The 21,423-nt window shown below is 37.3% G+C and overlaps 1 protein-coding gene across 1 annotated transcript in view; it reads right to left on the bottom strand.

Annotated features, from left to right (window-relative positions):
* The window catches only part of LOC150102962 (ras-related C3 botulinum toxin substrate 1), a 68,929-nt gene that overhangs the window by 23,880 nt on the left and 23,626 nt on the right, over positions 1-21,423 (bottom strand). The window contains exons 3-4 of the mRNA XM_090398334.1: positions 6,089-6,206; positions 314-376 (exon numbers count right to left, since the gene is read on the bottom strand). Coding sequence (XP_090254460.1) covers positions 314-376; positions 6,089-6,206 — 181 coding nt within the window. The remainder of the gene's footprint in view (positions 1-313; positions 377-6,088; positions 6,207-21,423) is intronic.

The following is a 21,423-nucleotide window of genomic DNA, read 5'->3' as shown; positions in this document are numbered from 1 at the left end:
TTTTGCCCTGTCTTTTCTAGAATAAGTCCATGGGTCCTATTCAGCAGAACATCATTTCCCTCTTTTTTTATTTGCTAAACTACAATAACATGAGCAGTGTCCATCTGCTACCTTTGTCTTTAGATCAGCTGTCTCCATGTAGCATTCCATGAAGACTATAACCTCCAATTCTTGAAAAATAATTTATTCTCTCTCTCAACCTCAACTCGCACATCACATCAATTTGTTATAGTTTCTGCAAGGAAATTAATATATGATCAAGGTGTGAATATCAAGATATACCAATTATACAAATTATATCTAATTATCTCACCTTTGCTCTGACATTTTCAAATGATGCAGGGTTCACTAATGAAAAACAAATTAAGAAGACATCCTGAAAAAAAAAAAAAAAAAAAAAAAAAAAATTAATAATCTGCATCAAAACAACAGTTACATATCCTATATGCCACTCAATGAAAAAGCAAGCAAAACAATTCTAAATTTGATTTTAGCTTAGTTTCAATAAAAGAGTAACAGGTTTTCATATAATTTTTGTTTTTAATCAGAGCAAGCTGAAAGTGATGCAAGTAATTGAACATTTGAGAAAATGTGCACTATTCACAACAACTGAAACATTATGATATGAAAAATTATGGAGACAACTACCATGTTAAAGCAAAACTTTAGTTTAATATAAATCAAAATGAACACGCGACGTTTCGACCTTCAAGGTCATCATCTGGAGCATACATAACAATCTGCATGGTTTTCTAAAGTTACTGACCAACCGTTACAACAATTATTGGCTGACCTCTGATGAGAAAAAAAAACCCTTTACTACATCAAAGCTAGAGTCCTATTATTATTATCTATTAGGTTACAAAATTAAATTGGGCTGGAGAGCAACATGTTTATATATATATATATATATATATATATATTATAACTTATTTTAAATGACTGATACCGAGAGATAAAGAGATGATATGTCATCTCTTTATCTCTCGGTATCAGTCATTTAAAATAAGTTATAATATTTTCTACTGAGTAAAAATGAATGTTCAGAATATATAAACTATGTAAGTCATCATCATCATCATCATCATCATCAAATTCCTGCCATGTACCCTCAAGGGGTGTACAGGATATGATAGTACTACATGAAAAAAATTACATCATTATTAATTTCCTATCTACAATTTTCTTCCAAATCAGTCTGTTGCTTGTCAAGACTCCAACATTATCAGATCTTATATTTTTATCGTCTAAGGCACTTTGTACCATATCTATGTAAGTATACATATAAATTCTAACCAATTGGTATGGAATAGTTTCCAATAAAAGCTGAAAATTGCATAAAGTCCTAAAGTATGCTGAATATGTGCCATCCAAATTCTTGGAATTTTTATGTCACCATTATTGTTGAGATTAGAGTGGTTAACCAGAATTTCACAGGCTTCTTTAAATTTTCCTTCATACCAGGTTTTTGTATGATGTAAAGAGCAGGTAGTTTTCCAATCAATTTGGTGTAGGGTGTTGAGAGTGTGATCTGAAAGGCCTGCTTCCCTAAAATTGTTATATTTAATGTTCCCCCCCTCCCCCATAGGGATTGTCCATCCACTTTCACCAATATAAGTGGCACAGGCGAAGGCCATGGCATATCAAGATCTGTATGATCAATTAGAAACAAAGGAAGGACAGAGAAAAATTTACCAACTAGCGAAATGTAGAAATAAAGCAGCTAAGGACATGTTACATGTGAGGCAGATCAAAGATGCTGAAGGAAGAGTATTATGGAGGGATGTGGACATAAGAAACAGATGGAAAATATACTTTGAGGGACTTTTGAATGAGGAAAATGCAAGGACTCACAGAGGAGATGGGCAGCCTTCTGAGGGGATGGTGCAGAACATCAGTAGAATGGAAGTGACGGAGGCCATGAAGAGGATGAGGAATGGAAAAGCGGCGGGCCCCGACAGAATTCCAGTGGAGGCATGGAAGGCACTGGGGGAAGAGGGAATTGACCTGCTGTGGGACCTGTTCATGAAAGTTTGCCAACAGGAAAATATACCCGAGGATTGGAGGGAGAGTACTCTTGTTCCCATCTACAAGGGTAAAGGGGATGCACAAGACTGTAAAAATTACAGAGGAATAAAGTTGATGTCCCACACAATGAAGATCCTAGAAAGGGTTCTTGATGGTAGATTGAGGGAGGAGGTGGAGATTGCAAAGGAACAATTTGGCTTCATGCCTGGTAGATCAACAACAGATGCTATCTTTGGGTTACGACAGATGATGGAAAAATATCAAGAGAAACAAAGGGAGCTACATCTGGTATTTATTGATCTGGAGAAAGCATCGATAGAGTGCCAAGGCAAGAAATCTGGAGGTGTCTGAGGGAGAAGAAGGTGCCGGAGAAATATGTCAGGTTGGTGCGGGAAATGTACAGAAATGTGAAGACAAGTGTTCGGACCTGTTTGGGACAGACAAAGTTTTCAAGTAACAGTTGGCTTACATCAAGGGTCAGCATTAAGTCCGTTTCTGTTTAATATTGTGATGGAGGTGGTAACAGAGGAGGTGAGAGAAGATGCACCTTGGACAATGTTGTATGCAGATGACATCTTGCTGTGTGTAGATTCAAGAGAAGAAGCGGAAACTAAACTGGAAAGATGGAGAAAAGTACTGGAAGAGAGAGGTATGAGACTGAGCAGAAGTAAGACAGAGTATATGTGTTGCGCAGTGGGCGGTGGCCAGGAGACAGACCTGGAGCTGGAAGGAAATGTCATCAGGAAGGTGAGAGACTTTAGATACTTAGGTTCGACAGTGGAAGAAGATGGATTAGGTGAGAAGGAAGTGGGATGCAGGATACAAGCAGGTTGGAGGAACTGGAGGGAGATGGCTGGAGTGTTATGCGATAAGAGGGTGCCGATCAATCTGAAAGGCAAAATTTATAGGACAGTAGTGAGGCCAGCTATGACATATGCTATAGAAACTGTGGCCCTGAGGAAAAATAACATTAGCAGGATGGAAGTAGCAGAGATGAGAATGCTTAGGTGGATGTGCGGTGTGACCAGAAAGGATCATCTGAGAAATGACTATGTCAGGGGGACAGTGAAAGTTACGAACTTAGGAGCGAAAATACAGGAGGCAAGGTTGAGATGGTTTGGTCATGTGATGAGGAGGGAGGACGAATATGTGGGAAGAAGGGTCATGCAGATGGATGTGCAAGGAAGGCGGAAGCGTGGGCAGCCAAAGAAGAGATGGAGGGAGCTGGTAGAAGAGGACTTGAAGATGAAGAACTTGGATGTGGTGACAGCCCAAGACAGGAAGGTGTGGAGGAGACTCATAACAAACAGTGACCCCACTTAAGTGGGAGAAGCTGTAGAAGAAGAAGAAGTTTAAATTCGCATTAAGATTATAATGGCATAGGATTATATTGATTTTTTCTGATAACCCTTTAATGTATGAGATGGCTATAGTTTTACTGCAAATCTATATTCTTTTCTGATGAAGTTTTATGAAGAACTTTATTAATAGTATTTTTGTTATAGCCATTATTTATAAATGTGTTGCTAATAATCTTTAATTCTTGTTTAAGAGCAAATTGTTATAGCTCTGTTTTTAAGGGTGTTAATGACTCCAAATTTTTGCGAGGGGTAGTGATATGAGTTAGCATGTATATATTGACTAGTATGTGTCGGTTTGCAGTAAACTGTGAAGCATATTGCCTGAGGGAAGACATGTGACCAGTGTATCCAGGAATGGGAGCAAGTTCTGATTTTCAATTTCAATAGTAAATTGTATGCACTTATGTTGTTTGTTCAGGTGGTTAAGGAATGTTTTAAAGTTTGTCGACTGTGTCAACCAGATAACAAAAACATCATCAACGTATCTAAGCCACACTGTAGGTTTTAGAGTAAAGGAATCAAGAGCACTTTGCTCAAAAGCTTCCACATAAAAGTTAGCAATGGACAAAGGCGGCTGTAACGTTGGGTGGAAATTTGTTCTGTAGGAGAAGAATTGTGTCATTGATTGGGACATTTTGTGATATATTGGGACAACTGTGTCATTTGGGGGGGGGGCGATATGGCTCCCCCCCCCCCCCCCAAAAAACACTAGGAAAATTTCGAAAAATCTTTTCCTAATTAAAATTCATTTTTTTTATTTATGTTGTCTCATGTCTTCTATTTCTACACTACTTATGAATTAATGGTCACATAAAGTGGGAATACCCTACAGCTCTTGGGAATCACGGCTGCTGTGAATGCAAGACGAATGAAGTATTGCTCAAGCGGACCCCCCCCACACACACACCCAAGATTAAATCTTGAGTGCATCACTGCACATACCATTAAACACTCACTGACAAAGAAAAAAGAATGGCTGGGTTTGGAGACCTAAAGAGCAGAGTAAGAAGTGAGTTCCAGATAAATAGAAATGTCTGAGTGACATTTGGAGAGAACAATGGATACTTATAATAATGCTCGGTATCTGCTGGCTTTTGCTCAGAACATCTACTTTTACTTTATACTCTTCAAGCCTCATGGCATATATATAGCCAAGGTCATTTTCTTCCAAGTAGCTCTGTCCTTAACCTTATGCAAATGCATGGTTCGCATGGTTCTAAATTTTGTTCACTAATTTCTCTGACAAAAGCAATAAACATGCATGTGCAAACTACGTAACTAGTAAACTACTGGCTTATTTTGTTATTGCTCAAAGCAAAAAAGGCACAGACATGTCCAATCACATGGTTTCGGTTGACTGGCCATATGCTCAATAATATGAGGTCATTCCAGAACTTCACATACTGTATTGGTTCTTGTTTGGGTAAAGGATTAAAATAATATAATTTGTCAAATAAACGTTTTGTTTATTCATGATACTGACAACAAAAACAGAATACTATGGACTTGAAAAATTTTATTAAATGGCTCCAAAGTATTTTGATCTGATAATATTCATCATTGATAATTTCAAAACCAAGATAAAATTTTAACCTTGTCAATAGATTCCTGCTTTAACCATATAAAAATTGATATTCATTAAATTTTAACTTGCGAGGTTGTACACACCTTGTAATATGCATCTTTAGGAGAAATACAAGGATGTCACTTTTTAAGCTCTGGATGGTTCTCTGTATTCCCCGGAGACTCCTAGTGCTATGTATGCCTGCCTGATGAATGTTACAAATCAGAGGTAATTGCAACATTCAAAAATTGGTAAAGGAATAAACTGATGGGAATATCATAGACGTACAATACTGTTATGGTGAAATGCATAGCTTATCATATCCCCATCAGTCTATTCCTTTACTGTTGTTGGAATGTTCTAATTACTTCTAATTCATAACATTGTAAGATGCGAGGCTAAGGATGTTACAAATCAGGCAAATGCAACGCTAAAAAAAAAAAAAAAAAAAAAAAAAAAAAAAAAAAAAAAAAAAAAAAAAAAAGTTCGTTAGTTTATTTTGAATGTACATAAGAATATCAGTGGCACCGTTACGGCAAAAAGTGTAACGACCATCTCAACCATGCAGACATATTTGGTCTGCATGGCTGAGATGTTAGATGAGAGAAGACCATATCAAATACAAAATTAGTTCTAGATTTATTTCATACTGGGTTCAGTATATTAAACTTGCATCAGATATGTCCTTTCTCATTAAACAGCTCAACCATGCAGACCCAAGACATGATCATTACACTTTTCACCATGACAAACAGTACAACTGATATGTACATTCAAATGAACTAATCAGTCATTATTATTATTTTTTTACCAATGTTTTAATATTGCATTTGCCTGATTTGTAACATCCTTAGCATCATATTTCTCCTGAACAAGAATACCAAAAGTATGCGAAGTATGGTGGAGTCTAGACTTAATAAACCATCATTTTTTTTTAGTTTTTATTTCCATGTGGGCTAATACCAGCAATCCATGATAAGAATCCAAACTACAGAAACCAAAGAAATGGTTAATTTTACTTTATTTGTAATGTGTACCAGAACTTATTTGAATTATAATAAGTCTGAACTAATAAAACACTATTTGAAACTATTTTTTCATTATTACTATATGATAATTAGTATACTGAACTTACTGTTTGTGGATATGACAATGGACGTAACCTGTCATAATCTTCTTGTCCTGCAGTATCCCAGAGCCCCAAATTAATTGGTTTGCCATCCACCATAACATTTGCCGAGTAATTATCAAACCTAAGTATAATATAAAAATTTTTAATCAATGACATTTTTCTTAACATTAATGCTGGAATTTTCAAATTATCAAAGAAGCAAATGAACTTGCTTCTTTGATAATGTTCACAGGAATAGGCTAACTAACAAAGGTTATGTACCAATGAACATTAGACTACTATTGAATTTTCATAATATAAATTTCATTAAGGTGGTAATTAAGTTCTGGACTACAAAGTAAGTTTAGAAATACAGAAAAGACAACCAAAAAGAATATCAGAGATCATCATCAAATTCCTGCCATGTACCCTCAAGGGATGTACAGGATATGTTAGTACTACATGAAAAAAATTATATCATTACTATCTTCCTATCTACAATTTTCCTCCAAATCAGTCTGTTACTTGTCAAGCCTCCAACATTATCAGATCTTATATTTCTATCGTCTAAAGCACTTTGTACCGTATCAATCCACCTAAATCTTGGTCTTCCTCTGGGACTTTTGCTGCCAACCTGGCAGAGAACACTTGTTTTGCTAATCTTTCTTCACCCATTCTGTTTAAGTGACCATACCACCTGAGATTAGCTCTGGTAACGCATTCCTGGATGCTGACAATGTCACGTTCTTTCCTAATATCCTCATTTTTAATATGATATAGCCACTGATACCATCTGTTCACGCCTATAATCTTTCTCAGGACTCTCATATCTGCATTCTCTAGTCTTTGGTCACGTGTTTTACTTCTGACCCAGCTCTCAGATCCATAAGTTAAAACTGGTTTGAACACTGTCTTGTATACAGCTAGTTTAGTGTTCCGACTAATTTCTCTCTTATTTCTTAATCTACGAATTTATTCAATTGACTTCCTACCATACCAGCTTTGTTGATTCTGTTGTCTATTTCCATATTTAATTTACCATCTTCACTAAAAATTGTGCCTAAAGTAGCTGAAATGTTTTACTTATTCCACAGGTTCTAGTTTCACAACGCAGTTGACATTTTCACTGATTCTGCCTATTTTCATTGTCTTTGTCTTTTTATTCCTGACCTTCATACCATATCTATTACAACAGTTATTCAATTTAGTCAGGGAATCGGAATCTTGCAGACTTGTAGCAGATTTATTTAGAAGTATAACATCATCCGCATAAAGCAAAGAGCTGACATTAACATCTCCAATTCTGATATCATGTTTAATACCACTTTCCTTCATAATGTGATCCATATAGATAATGAATAAACAGAGGGGATAATGTACATCTTGTCTCACACCAGATTTAACATTAAACCATCATCCTGTACTTCAATTCTAACTGCTGACTTACAAATCAAATAAAGACTAAGTATTGCTTGATATAATGCCCCATCGACACCATATAAGTGTAGCGTATAGAATAGCTTCTCTCTTGGCATCTTGTCATATGCCTTTTCCAGATCGACAAAACTTAAATACAGATCTTTGTTATATTCCCATGCTTTTTCAACTATTTGTTGTAAAGGGAAGATCTGATTCTGACAGCCTCTATTTGGGCTGAATCCAGCTTGTTCTTCACCAAGCTTTTCTTCCACAATTCTTCTCAACCGTTTCTCAAGTATACTTGCACAGATCTTGCCAGGAACACTCAGTAGGGAAATACCTCTGTAATTCTCACATTCAGTTTTATTTCCCTTTTTATATATGGGTACTATGAGAGCTCTACGCCAATCATCAGGAATTCGTCCCTCTGTCCAGGCTTTCTGCACTATGCAGTGCAGCCACTGTAAGAATTTTATACCACCATACTTCAGCGTCTAATATCATCTACTCCTGCTGCCTTTCCACATTTCAAGTCTCTGATGGCTTTTTCTACTTCAAGTATGGATATGTATTCCTGACTGCATGCCTGGTCAGTGTTTTTTATCACTGTGCTGTCATCACTGCTTGTTTCATTTAGCAGTTTTTCAAAGTAATTACTCCATATTTCAAGGATATCTTTTTCTCCCGGTTTCATGTCACATTTATCATCTCTAACTCCTTTTACAGGCACTCTTTCCTCCATTTCTAAGCTTCTTCAACAACCTCCAGAATATTTTGCCACCTTCTTGTTATTTATTTTCTATATTCTTGCCAAAGTCCTCCCATGACTTCTGTTTAACTAGTTTTACACAGCATTTAGCATTCTTGCATTTGTCTCTGTATTCTCTAAGAGCACAAGCTGACTTATTTGACAGGAACTTTTGATAGGCTTTCTTCTTTTTCTTCACTGCCTCTTTAACTTCCTGTGTCCACCATGGAGTCCTGATTTTCCTATCCTTGCAGACAACCTCACCACATGCCTCTCTGGCTGAATCATTCAGGGTTTTCTTCAAGGCTTGCCTCTGAATCTCCAAGGTTTGATTCCTGTTCTCAAACTCTTTCATTTTTTCTTCAATAATCTTTGTGTATTTTAGTCTACAGTTCACATCTGAGAGCTGCTAACTTTTATTCACTTTAAAACTTTCTTACATGTTATTCTTTTCAATATGAAATTCAATTTTATCCTGCTCAAGACTAAATAGTGATCACTTCCAATTTCAAATCCTCTGTACACTCTGGTGTCCTGCACCAGGGAGAAAACATCACTATCAACAATAACATAGTCAATGAGACTTTTCTTATTCTTTACCTTTTCTCTCCATGTGAATTTGTGCACATTTTTATGTTGGAACATGGTGTTAGTAATAACCAGTCCATGTCCTGAGCAGAAATCCAACAAATATTTGCCATTATTATTAGCTTTGCTCTTTTCTCCAAATTTTCCCAAAATATTTTTGTATGTCTCACAATCATTTTCTATTTTGCTATATAGATCTCCATTATAGACCAACTTTTCCTTTTTCATTGTGTCAGTAGCTTTTTCTAAAGCGTCAAAAAATTCCTCCACTTCTACCTTAGTAGAACCTTCTGTGGGACCATAGGCACAAATAAGTCTCATTGTCCAGTTCCCCATTCCCACATTACTCTACTTGAGACTGACTGCCATTCAAGAAGATTAGTCTCGTATTTTGTGTTGAATACTATGGCTACTCCTTTTCCTCTATTGTCATTGCCTGAATATAACATTTTGTATTTATTGCTCAGAAAGATCTCACCAGTTTTTGTCTTTTTTGTTTCAGTCATCCCTATTATGTCGATCTGGTACTTATCTAATTCTTCAACTAGCTCCATTTCTTTGCCATTCAGGCTTCTTATGTTGATAGTACCAATCTTTAACTCTGGTGATGTTGAGTTGGGGTGTGCTTTCAGATTTGTTCCAGTAGCTGACTTTTCGCTGTTCGCCCTGGTTCCCTGGCAAAAACAACGGGGGCCTTGTTTAACCGGGCAATGCTCCAGCCAGCATGAAATTTTGTCATGTTGTACCATAATTTTTTTTATTTTGGTTTAACCCATAAGAATACAATTTGGTCAGCTAAATCCCAAATTGCCAGCCCATCCTTGTTCATTCAGTATCCAAGTAGATACCCAGCAGGGTGCACCACGAGAAGGTGAGGATTGACATTATTTGTGACATTAGGCCAGAAGCCCTGGTCGGTTCTCCGCATTCCTTTAAAGGCTATGCGGAGGTGTCCTCTCAGTTATACAGCTTTGACCCTTAAGCACCCCGAATATCAGAGATGGAAACACACACACACACACACACTTTTGGTGTATGAAGTAGTTGGTAGCATTTTCTGCTCTGACAATAAAGGCTGTAGTTTAAATGCCACTAACAAGGGTGCTAGCAAATGTTTTTAGGTGGCAGATTATTGCTGTGAAATATTAAATGAATGACTACAGCAGAAAATGCCCACAAAGAATGCAATCATGAGTATATTTCAGTATTAAAAATCTGAATCTTAGAAAATCAGAGGCAGATATTTGATTACAAATACTTAAATATATGCATAACAATTCTGTAGAAGCTACAGTGCACAATTTAGGAGGTAGAGTCAGCAGGTCAAATTCCAGATGATTGAATTGAGTTGTCTGTATTTGTATTTGTCTGTAAGAAGGAAAATAAAACTGAATGTGAGAATTAAAAGAAAAAAAAATTCTTGAATCTTTCATTCAGTAAGATTCAAGCAAGCATACTTAAAAGTTAAACTATTGAAGAAGAACTTAGACAGCTGGCCAAAACAACTAATTTATATTGTAAGAAATTCAGATAATTACATTCACAACAAAAAATGTTATCATCCCATTACTTTTCAAATATAGTAAAGAAATAAATGAGAATGTAACAAGTATTCTTACATTCTCATTTCAGGTGGTCAATGACTCATTACCCATATAAGACCACTACCATCATAACTGAGTCTTGAAGCGGCTTGAAAAATTCTGTTTTCTGGAGCCTAGGTGTCCAGATTATATACCTTTGTCATAAGTGCTGATATGTTATAGATTTTATACAATTTTATGAGTAAAAATGAAAACTTTCATACTAAATATGATGAAATAACAATGTAAATGCAATCCAAAAAACGCAAATGATATAAGTGGTGTAAAAAAGCATGATTTATGAAGCTCGACAGGTAAGCCTGAACCTGATGATAAATCAGGCATAAAGCAATGCTGCAGACTATCTCTATGAAATTTATTCAGCAGAGTAAATGGATCACATCAAAGAAAAATATTAACCTAAAACATCACAAACTGGAGATATTAAACATTACTTTATGCAGATATGCAGTAAATCTGCTATTAGAAAACACTTGGTAATGAACTGAACATCTCCAACAAAATCTATATGAAATTCAGAACATGAAAAAATTCAGCTGCATTCATTCTATGGTTAAAGTGAAACTAGTGAAATATTTAAGTACCGTTTAGAAAATAAACATGAAAATTTTGATAATACAATGGTAAGGCAAAGAGCCAGAAGTAGAAGTTAGATAACAATAAGAAGACATCCACATAGACTGTGAGGAATGCAGAGAACCAACTGTGGCTTCTGTTCCATTTCCAATCCTCACCATCAAGGTGCAGTCAGTCATTAAGTATATGCTTGGATACTAAATGAATGAAGAAGACTGGAATTTGTGATTTAGCTGACAAAGCATATTTTAGCTTAAATAAAAATAAACATGATGGCAGAAGGTGAAAGATGCCTCTCAACACCAGAATCACATTCTGATTAACAATTAACATTTAAAATAAAGATAGTGTACATTTGATTATCTAGACTAATAGAATGAAGTATCCTCTTAACTTTTCATGCATCTGCAGATTAAGAGACAATAGATCAAGAAATACAGGCAAAGCTAAAGTCGATTCAACAGCTAATTTGATACTACTTCTTCCCTTCACATATTAGGCCTAGTGGCCTGTTACGGGGCTATCCTTAGCCCTTCTAAGCCATACCCACCCTGAGGATAAGGTGGCTACTCTATACCTCCCGATGTGTCCTATGTCTGTAGATGCATGTGTTCACAGGGCCGGTTTGTCTACTCGTGAGAGGAAAACCCTGCAGTCCAAGCCTGGCTAACTTGGCTATGTCTGAGAAAGATCCTTAAGCTTCTCAAAGTTGGCAATGGGAATCGAACCCAGGACACTCCTTTCCCAGGCATATGGTCACGAAGTGCATAGCCACTCAGCTAACCACGTGGACCTAATTTGATACATGAATAATATATATTCCTCAAAACACTAGTACTGCGAGTGTTAACCATTATAATTTTTTACCAAAAGTCTTGCTGATGACATATTCAGTAAACTCTTGAAATATAGCATTTAAAACCTGAAACAACTGACTTTGTTGCCCTCAAATTTTTAGTAGTTCTCGTGAGATTAAAATTTGCATTTTTTTTAAATGAAAATATTTTTTATTGATTGCTAAAATATTTACACATACAATAAACATCTTGAGTGACGTTGCAACTTATAATTTTACAGAATTCAGCACTAAGTGCTGCATTTTCTACATTGGATTTCAATTAAAATTTTTAATAATACTTTATTGCCTCTATATTATGCATTTACAGTACACGTTCTTCTAATATTAACAATAAAGATTATGTAGAATTTTTGAATACAGAATAATAATAATTTTTTTTAAACAGTAAGAGTAATTTATCGATGTTAAAATTACTTTGAATAATCTCAGTATATATTTCGCAAAGTAAAAGAAAATCGTGCACGGGCAATGAACAAACCAAATAATCCACGCTCAGTTAACCAAGTCATCATCATGCATATCAAGGATTTAGGCCTAGCATGGCCTTAGAAGTCATTGTTGAATCGTTTAAGAGGACGTCCTGGTTTTCTTTTTCCTAATGGCTTGTTTTGGTAATCTTTCTGTTTTCATTCTTTGAACATGTTACCCAAGTGTACACAGCAAAGGGGAAAAAAAATTTATCTTATCAGCATCTTCAAGAGCACACTCTGTCTGCAAAAATGGGCAAGGAATCAAGAAATGATTCACTTTGTCTTTTTATTAACATACAGGCAAATGTGGAAATTAAAGATGCTAAGAAATTATATTCTTGGTTTATTCCTTTATCCAAGTGTAAGCAAACTTTGTTTGTACGTGACGTCACTTCACGACTGGGCTACTTGTATACAGAGGCTAATGATTAATGAAGTCATTAGCCTCAATATATAAGGATAATGGATTAAACCAAGAACATAATTTCTTGGCATCTTTAATTTATAATATAACCAACTGAAAAAACTTTCAACATCTATCTCTAATCCAGATTATTTTAGTAATAAGGTATGACACCTTTTGACATGCAGAAGTCATATGAAAATATGACTTCTGCATCACTTCAACCTTGGTATCACTTCCATTGATGAGACCTCAATAAAGGTTGAAACTGGTCTGGGGTTACTAAAGGCAAATGATGTGAAGTCATTAGTTTCTATATACAAGTGGCCCAGTCATGAAGTGACTGTTTGCTTACACTTAAATGAAGGGTTAAACCAAAAATGTAATTTCTTGGCATCTTTAATTTATAGTACAACCAAGTGAAAAAACTTTCAACAGGCAAATCTGGGTTGACAAATATATGATGTACTGCAAGAGCAAGGAATCTGGAAGATATCCTGAACAGTCTACCAGATTCTTTAAGTAATAACTAGAGAAAACCATAAAAAAATCAAAGTAAAAACACTAGTTTCATACAGTCTTATTATGCACTACAGAGCAGTGGCAGCTCGTGGCTTGAAATCTTGGGGATGCTGCAACTTTCGAAATATACATACACACTGTAAGTACATATGTGTTTGGATAAAATATCAAAATTATGGTCAAAATTAAAAAAAAAAATTAAACATGAAAAAATATTGTTTATTATAGATAAAATTATATAGATCACAGTTATATTGGTACGGGCACCTGTTCAGGATGCCACAAGAGAGGCTCCCCCAGCAGGCCCTCTTTGCCAAGCCAGAGGGTGGGAGGCCAAAGACTCACTGGATAGATTACATCCAAAACCTTGGGTGGATGTGTTTGGGAGTCCCGCCAGAACACCTGAGCTTGGTGGCAGAGGATTGTGAACATTGGAAGTTCCTCTTGCAGCTGGTGCCCCCACAACCCAGTTAGGAAAGGTGGTCTTGAAGATGAATGAATAGATAAAATTATACAGTTTGGTATAATTCAAAATTACATAAAAATAAAATATATTCTTCTTGTTTTGTTTCACGAAAAAATATTGTTTATTATCGATAAGATTATACAGTTTAGTATAATTCAAAATCACTTAAAAATATCCATTATAATAACCCCAATAATGTTCTAAAATAAAAACTATAACAAATGGTATGTCTTTAATCGTAATGTCCAAATATTTAAAGAGACGGAGTAAACACAATAACCACTATGAACACTACTACTGGATGTAAACTGCATATAAACAACAGTGAAACTGCTCGATGGACAGTGCCGCATTACGCTAACACCTCACTATGACGTGCATATGCTTGCGTGCGTAGCAAATACTAGCAATATGACACTGTGGTAAACACAGTGCTGCTTGGGTTCTCACCCTCCTAAGTGCTACAAGATGGATTTTTATTATTTTTTATACAAAATAAGAGAATTGTATAGGATTGCTGATGATAAAAGATAAAATTAAATATTACAAGCAAATACATTTATATATAGAGAAAAATTGGGGGTGCTGCAGTTCTGCAGTGCCTATGCATGAGCCACCCCTGCTTCAGAGTAAGACAAAACAAATATAAAAGAGGTATTTCACAAAGATTTGATGTTGAAAGTCTTTTCACTTGGTTATAAATTATAGATACCAAGAAATTATATTCTTGGTTTCATCCTTTATCCAAGTGTAAACAAAGTTTTCACATGAAGTCATTTTACAACAGGGCTACTTGTATATAGAGGCTAATGACTTCACATCAATTGCCTTGGTATCCCATAATTCAACACACATCCTTATGAAGAAGTATAATGCTATGCATTATAGAAAGGGCCACTACCCAGACCAGTTTCAACCTCTATTAAGGTCTCATTGAGTGACCCTTCCTATAACGCACAGCATTATTGTAATCATATGGTTTATTTTCTTATATGTAATAATAACTATCTTTACTCTATTCTATCTTCATTTTATTCCTAATTCTTTATAGCTTTACTCTAAATGCACTTTTTCTCTCTTATCCTTTCTCATTTACTCTACTGCGTACTGTGATTATCCACCTTCCGTATTTACTAGTCGCATGTCTATGAATACTGGAAATTTATTTTGTCAGACTGGGCCACCAATATATCATTTCATTGGCATAAGACTAAATAAAACATTCGGTAGATTTCCATCTGGTCGTGGTTCGTAAGTAACAGAACTGCGTTTTTATTGCCTTAAATTATTTCCCGCTCACAAGTCCGATTTATTTAAGAACAGTGCAGTTGTAAAATAAAAGATCAGGCAGCACTCTTTTCAGAAATAATTAAAACACATTTATTTACAAATTATACGTGAATTAAACAATAGGGATATTGCTTTCTCTATCCATTTATAATGTCTGTAGCATAAATTATAACCTGTTTACTTTAACACTAATTAACTTCTTTAACTCACAATCTTATTTACTCTCTGCTTACAAATTCAACTTAATAAACTTCTAGTTTACTTGCAAAGAGGTTAGCTAACTCTGTTAAGTTATCTTTACAATTTTTATATCAACTTCCAATATGCCAATCAATTCTCTTAATGACACTTCTTACTGCTATTAACCAAATTCTTAAGTCTTTCTATAACCTACTATTAGAGGGAATTTTTTTTTTCTCTTTCTTTTTATGTTGGGCCCCATACACAGGAGGTTGATTGGTCAACCTATAGTACATTAGTACTATGTATGGGTGGTGGGTTGGAAAAGGAGGAATTTGTTTACATTTGATTTGAATGACTTTAAATTGTATTTGTTGGGAAAACACAGCAGGTGGGAGAGTGTTCGACAGTGCAGCAGTTGCAGGAAGAAGAAAAGAAATTTGTTCTATTTGTTTCTAGGTGTACTGTGAAGGGATGTTGTGCAGCAGCTGCAAGTGTTCCAATGAGCTTAGTACTGAGCGGGGGAATTATTGATGTTATTTCGGATGAGCATTTCCCATGGAAATGCTTGTAGAATATACTTACTGCGGAGACCAAATGTCTGTTCTGTGTAAAAGTGGGGGAAGGGAGTTGGTAAGGGATGGATCATTGATAAGTCTAATTGCCCTCCTCTGTATTGAGTCAAGCATTTTGAGAGAACTTTTAGGGGGCCCCAGCTCATATGTGAGAGCAGTATTCAATAGTTGGGCGGATTTGTGACTTGTATAATGTTAGTAGCTGTTCAGGGGTGAAGTAACGTCTTGAGCGGAAGAGAAATCCTAGTTTTTTTGAGGCTGAGGATGCAATGTTTGAGATATATTTGTGTCAGGAGAGGTTTGATGTGAGGGCGATTCCAAGGAGCGAGATCTCAGGCTGTCTGGAAATTTGGGTATCGTCGAAAAAGGATACTGGGAAAAAGTTCTTTTTTTTTTATTTTATGGGAAATAGTACAGAACTGGGTTTTGTTGGCATTTATTGAAATTTATGAGGTTATCCGAACCCCATTGTAGGATGGCTTGCAGATCGGAGTTGAGGGTGGTGGTTGATGTTCTGTAGGGTAAGGCTTATCAAATGCAAGCGAGGAGTGTAGTGTGCTGTCATCTGCAAAACTGTGTATTGGGTTGGAGGTCAATTGCAGTAGGTCGTTGATGTATAGCAGGAACAAGGTTGGTGAGAGGACAGAACCTTGTGGAATCCCAGCATTAATTGAGTGGTGCAAGGATAGGGAGCCATCCACCATCACACACAGTGTGCATCCAGATAGAAAACCAGTGATCCATCTACAGAAGTCCTGGGTCAGACCGAATGATGGTAGTTTACCTAGTAGGCCTTTGTGCCACGGTCAAAGGCTTTGGAGATATTTAGTGCAACCACTTGAGATTCGCAAAACCTCTCCATAGCATTTGTCCAGAGATGGGCGACGTATGTGAGTAGATCTCCTGTTGATTGGCAGTGGTGGAATCCATACTGGCAGTCATTTATTTGGTAAGTGTCTTCAAGATAGTGTAGGAGGTGGGAATTAATGATTTTTTCCATTACCTTCGACAGGACTGAGGTAAGCGAGATAGGGCAGTGATTGGATGGCAGTGACTTGTCACCCTTCTTGGGAATGGGCTGAATATAGGCCAATTTCCAGTTTGTGGGATAGATTCCAGTGGAGTAGGAGAGTATATATAGATGACATAGGATAGGAGTCAGTTCTGGAGTACAATTTTTCAGAACAATTGGGGGAATGCCCATCGGGGCCCAGGAGACTTTTTTGTGTCTAATTGGGACAGTATTTTTCTGATTTCATTCTGGCAAAAGGATATAGGGGGCATTATATGTTGGGTGTCTGGAATGGTTGGGGGGCATTTACCATCGTCTGTTATGCATGCGTTTGAAGTAAAGTATGAGGCCAGAAGATTGGTTTTTAGTGTGGGTGATTAGGCAGTAGAGCCATCAGGGTGTGATAGGGGTGGGAATAGTGTTGGACAGAAATTATGGCCAATTGCTTTGGCAAGAGACCAAAAGGCTCGGCTGCTAGTTTCCTGCTTTTTCGCTCTTTCAAACTCTGTTTTGGAAGCGTTGTTTTTTTGCATCTATTATGGGCTTCAGTGTAAGCTTTGAAGGAGGATGAGGTTCTTGATTTCGGCCAGTTGTGGTATGTCTGGAGTTTCATCTCTACAGCCTTGGCACATCTTTTGGAGAACCAGGGTTTCGTTATGGAATGGCAGTTCAGAGTGTTGTGTGGAATGTACGTATTCATTTCGTAATAAGCTCGGTGCATATGTTTGGGTTGGAAGGCGGAAAGCAATAGTCCAACCATGGAAATGCGGTATAGAAGTTGCAGAGGCTGTCCCACTTGGCACTGTTATAGTGCCAAACTACTCTTGTATGGGAGTGTCTGTGTAAACGTTGCATGGGGGAGGAGATGAGCACTAGGTTGTGGTCAGAATTGCCCAGAGGGGATCACTACTTTCACTGTGTATTTAGAGGGGTCATTGGTGAGGAAGAGAGCTAGGGTGTCTGGGGAGTGGTTTGGGTTGTCTAGTATTCTGGTTGGCATCTGAACAAGTTGTGCAAGGTCGTTGGTGATGGCAAATGTTTCTGCATCTCTGCCTGCAAGATCTATACAACTGGAGGAGGAAAGCCAGCTAGTGTTGTGGATGTTAAAATCTCCTAGAATGATGATTTCACTGTTGGGAAAGTGGGATTAGAGAAAGTAGACTTTTAGGGAGAGGAAATTAAAGAGCGCAGGGTGGTTGGTTGCATTGGGGGAGCGATAGAGCAGCAGATGAATTGAACTGAGCGGGGAAGGGATATTTTCAGCCAAAGAAGGTCAAAGTTGGGCGATTCTAGGTTAGGTGCTCTCTGGCAAGGTATGCCTGAGCGGATGTATGCGCAGACACCACCCTTGGAGCGAAAGTTGTTGAAGAGTGAGTAGTTTGGGAGGTTGAGATAAGTGGTGCCAGGGGGAAGTGAGATTTGGGTTTCTGCCAGGAAGAGTAGGTGGGGTTTGGTAGACTGTAGGTGGTAACGGACACTATTCAGGTTGGAGTTTAGGCCACGGATATTGGTGAAGTGGATGTGTAGGATTTTGTGGGATATTTGTTGGACCACATGGGTCTTGCACATTTCCTATGCGGTGCCTGCCTGCAGGTCTCCATGGTGGCTGCTAGTGGCATCACTTGGTTTTTTCACCAGTTTATCTGGTCTGTAGTCGATGGTCCGACTGTTGTCACCATTTTGATGTTTTTCTTTGAGATGTCTTCGTTCTCTTTGTGCAAATGATAAATCTGGTTGTGCACGTATGCACGATTGGGGGGGGGGGGGATCTTTTAACTTGTTGATCGCTGTTATTATTTTTGATGTGCTTGTTGGCATGTCGCAAGTCACTTTTACCAGGCACGGAAAGTTTGTACCTTCCTTTTATTTATAGGCCTGAAACGATGACACCTGACAATATTCTTGGGATCAATTTTGCATTCTTCGGCTAGTTTCTTGATATCCTCTTGTAGTGATTTTCGGTTTTCCGTCAGGAAGTTCAGAATGATGGCGTTGAGTTTGTGTTTAGCCTCCATCAAAGTCGTTTACCGTTGATGCGATTAGATCGCGAAGTTCTTTCACTGGTGGAGTGGAGCTTGCGTTGCACTGGTTTTCGATTTGATCTAGCTTAGCTTTGACTGCACATATTTTGTTGGTAAAAGTTTCGTTTAAAGCGAGATTCTCGACATGTCTGCCTATGTTCAGAAGTTGTTTTACTGAAGGAAGGCGCAGCGAAAACAGAAGAACGGCTGGTTAACTTCGATAAGTAACTTATGTGCAAATTTGTCAATTTTATCGCAGCCAATGGCAACAGAACTCGCAGAATATGCCCTTTTTTTGTCTGTGACACCGGTTTTGCATCTGTGGCAAGCAATAGGATTGTCTGTGGTGGTCGACAGCACTGTGCCAGCAAGACACGTGGTGCTTGTTCGGTGTTAGCTTTTAGTGCCCCATCTTTGCTGTGTACGGTAGGCATCGTGATCGCTCACACATGGCTGATTTTGAATTGGAAGGATAGCTGTTTTAATACACTAAAAGAACTTACAGATTGTTCTGAAGTATTCCGCTGCTCGGCACCCGCTGTTAGGTTTCCGTTTGATGATTAATTTCAATGGAAAAACACTCGCAATAACCTGAATATACAAAAGGTTTGAACTTACAAAAAACTCTGCATCACACATTCAGTCAAAAGTCTCACTACAGTCTTATGGCATTTCTTTCATTACAGATCTCTAATTTCCTTCAGGAATGTCTGGCATTCAGCAGAATCTGATTGGGAAAATAGCGAGCTGTGTACTGTGACTGGCAAAAGGTTGTTTTCCCACAGCGAAAAAGAGAAACTTCCGAGTGAAGCTGCCTCGGATAATTTACATCGCCTTTTCTTCTCTGCTTTGGCTTGCCGAAAATGCCTGCCATTTACAATAGCTCGAACTGCCGCCTCCAAGAAACTGAAACTGCCGCCAACTCTCAACTGGGATCCCTCTCTCTCTCTCTCTGGCATCTGGAAGCCCTCTCTCTGGTAACTGGAATCGGGAAGCCTGCTATGCTTGGCTCAGTCCCCTTTTTATTTTGCAATCTGGGTGCCTTGCACTAAGGGTAGTAAACCCCAAAGAATTCGGCATGACTCTTTTATCTTCTTTTAAGTTTAAACCGTTCTTTGTTCTCCTCCGTGTGATCTTTTAATCGTATTTTGCTGGGCACGGAAACTTGTCTCTAATAGCGGACCTCTTTTATACTTTGCTTCTCCTTTCCGGGCCACGGAAACTTCTCTAAACCTAGCAGTACTCTTAGGTACTATCTTTAAAGGTGTTAGTGCAGTAAGCAACTCTTATATACAAAACTAGTAAACAACTTTTCCTGCACTCTTACACATATATACAAAGTTCCTCTGGGAAAGCATTGCCTTTGTTTTTGACATTAAAACAGTAAATACATTCACTTCCTACAGGGTTAACTACATTAATAAAAATACATACATAAAAACAAGATTATTTTTGTAACAGTTCACATGAGACTTGACCTCTGTAAAAAATCGATGTAAAGCGCTTTGGTATTTTTAAGCTACATCGAGATTTTATATTATAAAGTGTTGACACTAATATTTGAACTCCATATTCGAGTATTAATGATAAAATATCACTAGAATTATTTAAGTGTCTTTCCACATTTCATATATGCCTCATCTTTTTTTTTTCTATATCCAAATACTAAAAATGTTCATCAAGCCAGGCCAGTAATCACCAACTGCCCTACCTTTTATTCAACTCATTCATGCTACATGCATTCACCACTTCAACATGAAAGCTGGTGATTACTGGCCTTGCTTGATGAATCCTTTTTTTTTCCTTCCAAATTTCTGATAATAACTTCTGTTTTGATTTCAAGAAAGGTCTTAATTGAAAGATTAGATAGATTTTGCTTTGGGTTAACAAGTTTCCCCTAATATCTAAAATCAGAGAAACTCAAATATGTATTCCTCTAGATATCACTGCATGTATTTTCATGAAATGGAAATGCCAGTAGTGTATTAAAAAAATAAATAATAATAATAATAATTTCTATTGAGCATTACAGCATTACATACCAACCTCTTTCTTACCTGTTCATAAACTACTTCACACATCTTCTCTTTTGACATAAAACAATTAGTTTAAGATTGGCGTTATATTATCTGGCCTTGTCCGCGCAGTTAGCCTAGTGGCTGTGTGCTTCGCAACCATGACTGAGGAAGGAGTGTCCCAGGTTCGATTTCCATCGAAGACATGAGGAATTTGAGGATCTTCCTCAGCCATAGCCAAGTTAGCCGGTCTTGGGCACAGTCAGTAGGGTTTTTCCTGCCAGTTTATCTGCCGTTTTTCATTCTGCAAGCAGGCACACCGGCCCCATGAACACACATGGATCTACAGCCATAAATACTTAACCCCCCCATGAGGGGGCTCAACTCACCCCAATAGGGACGGGGGAGAAAAAGGGAGGAAACTCCATACGAATAAATAAATAAATCTGGCGTTGATGCTACTGTTATTTTTCTATAATTACGAAGAACAGCAGCCATCCAAAATTTAGAATGCAAGTAATTCTTAAGATTGGGAATGCTCATCATCAGGTTCAGATGTCTTCAAGTCTTCTGTGAAAGAAAGAATTTCTTTTTGTGCAATATACTTTAAG

Source organism: Typopeltis vanoorti, chromosome 9 (genome assembly GCF_054136105.1).
Source record: "Typopeltis vanoorti isolate ZY-2024b chromosome 9, IOZ_Tvanoo_1.0, whole genome shotgun sequence".
NCBI classification, from domain to species: domain Eukaryota; kingdom Metazoa; phylum Arthropoda; class Arachnida; order Uropygi; family Thelyphonidae; genus Typopeltis; species Typopeltis vanoorti.
The sequence above is the reverse complement of the archived record's forward strand: the minus strand, read 5'-3'. Positions and strand labels throughout refer to the sequence as shown.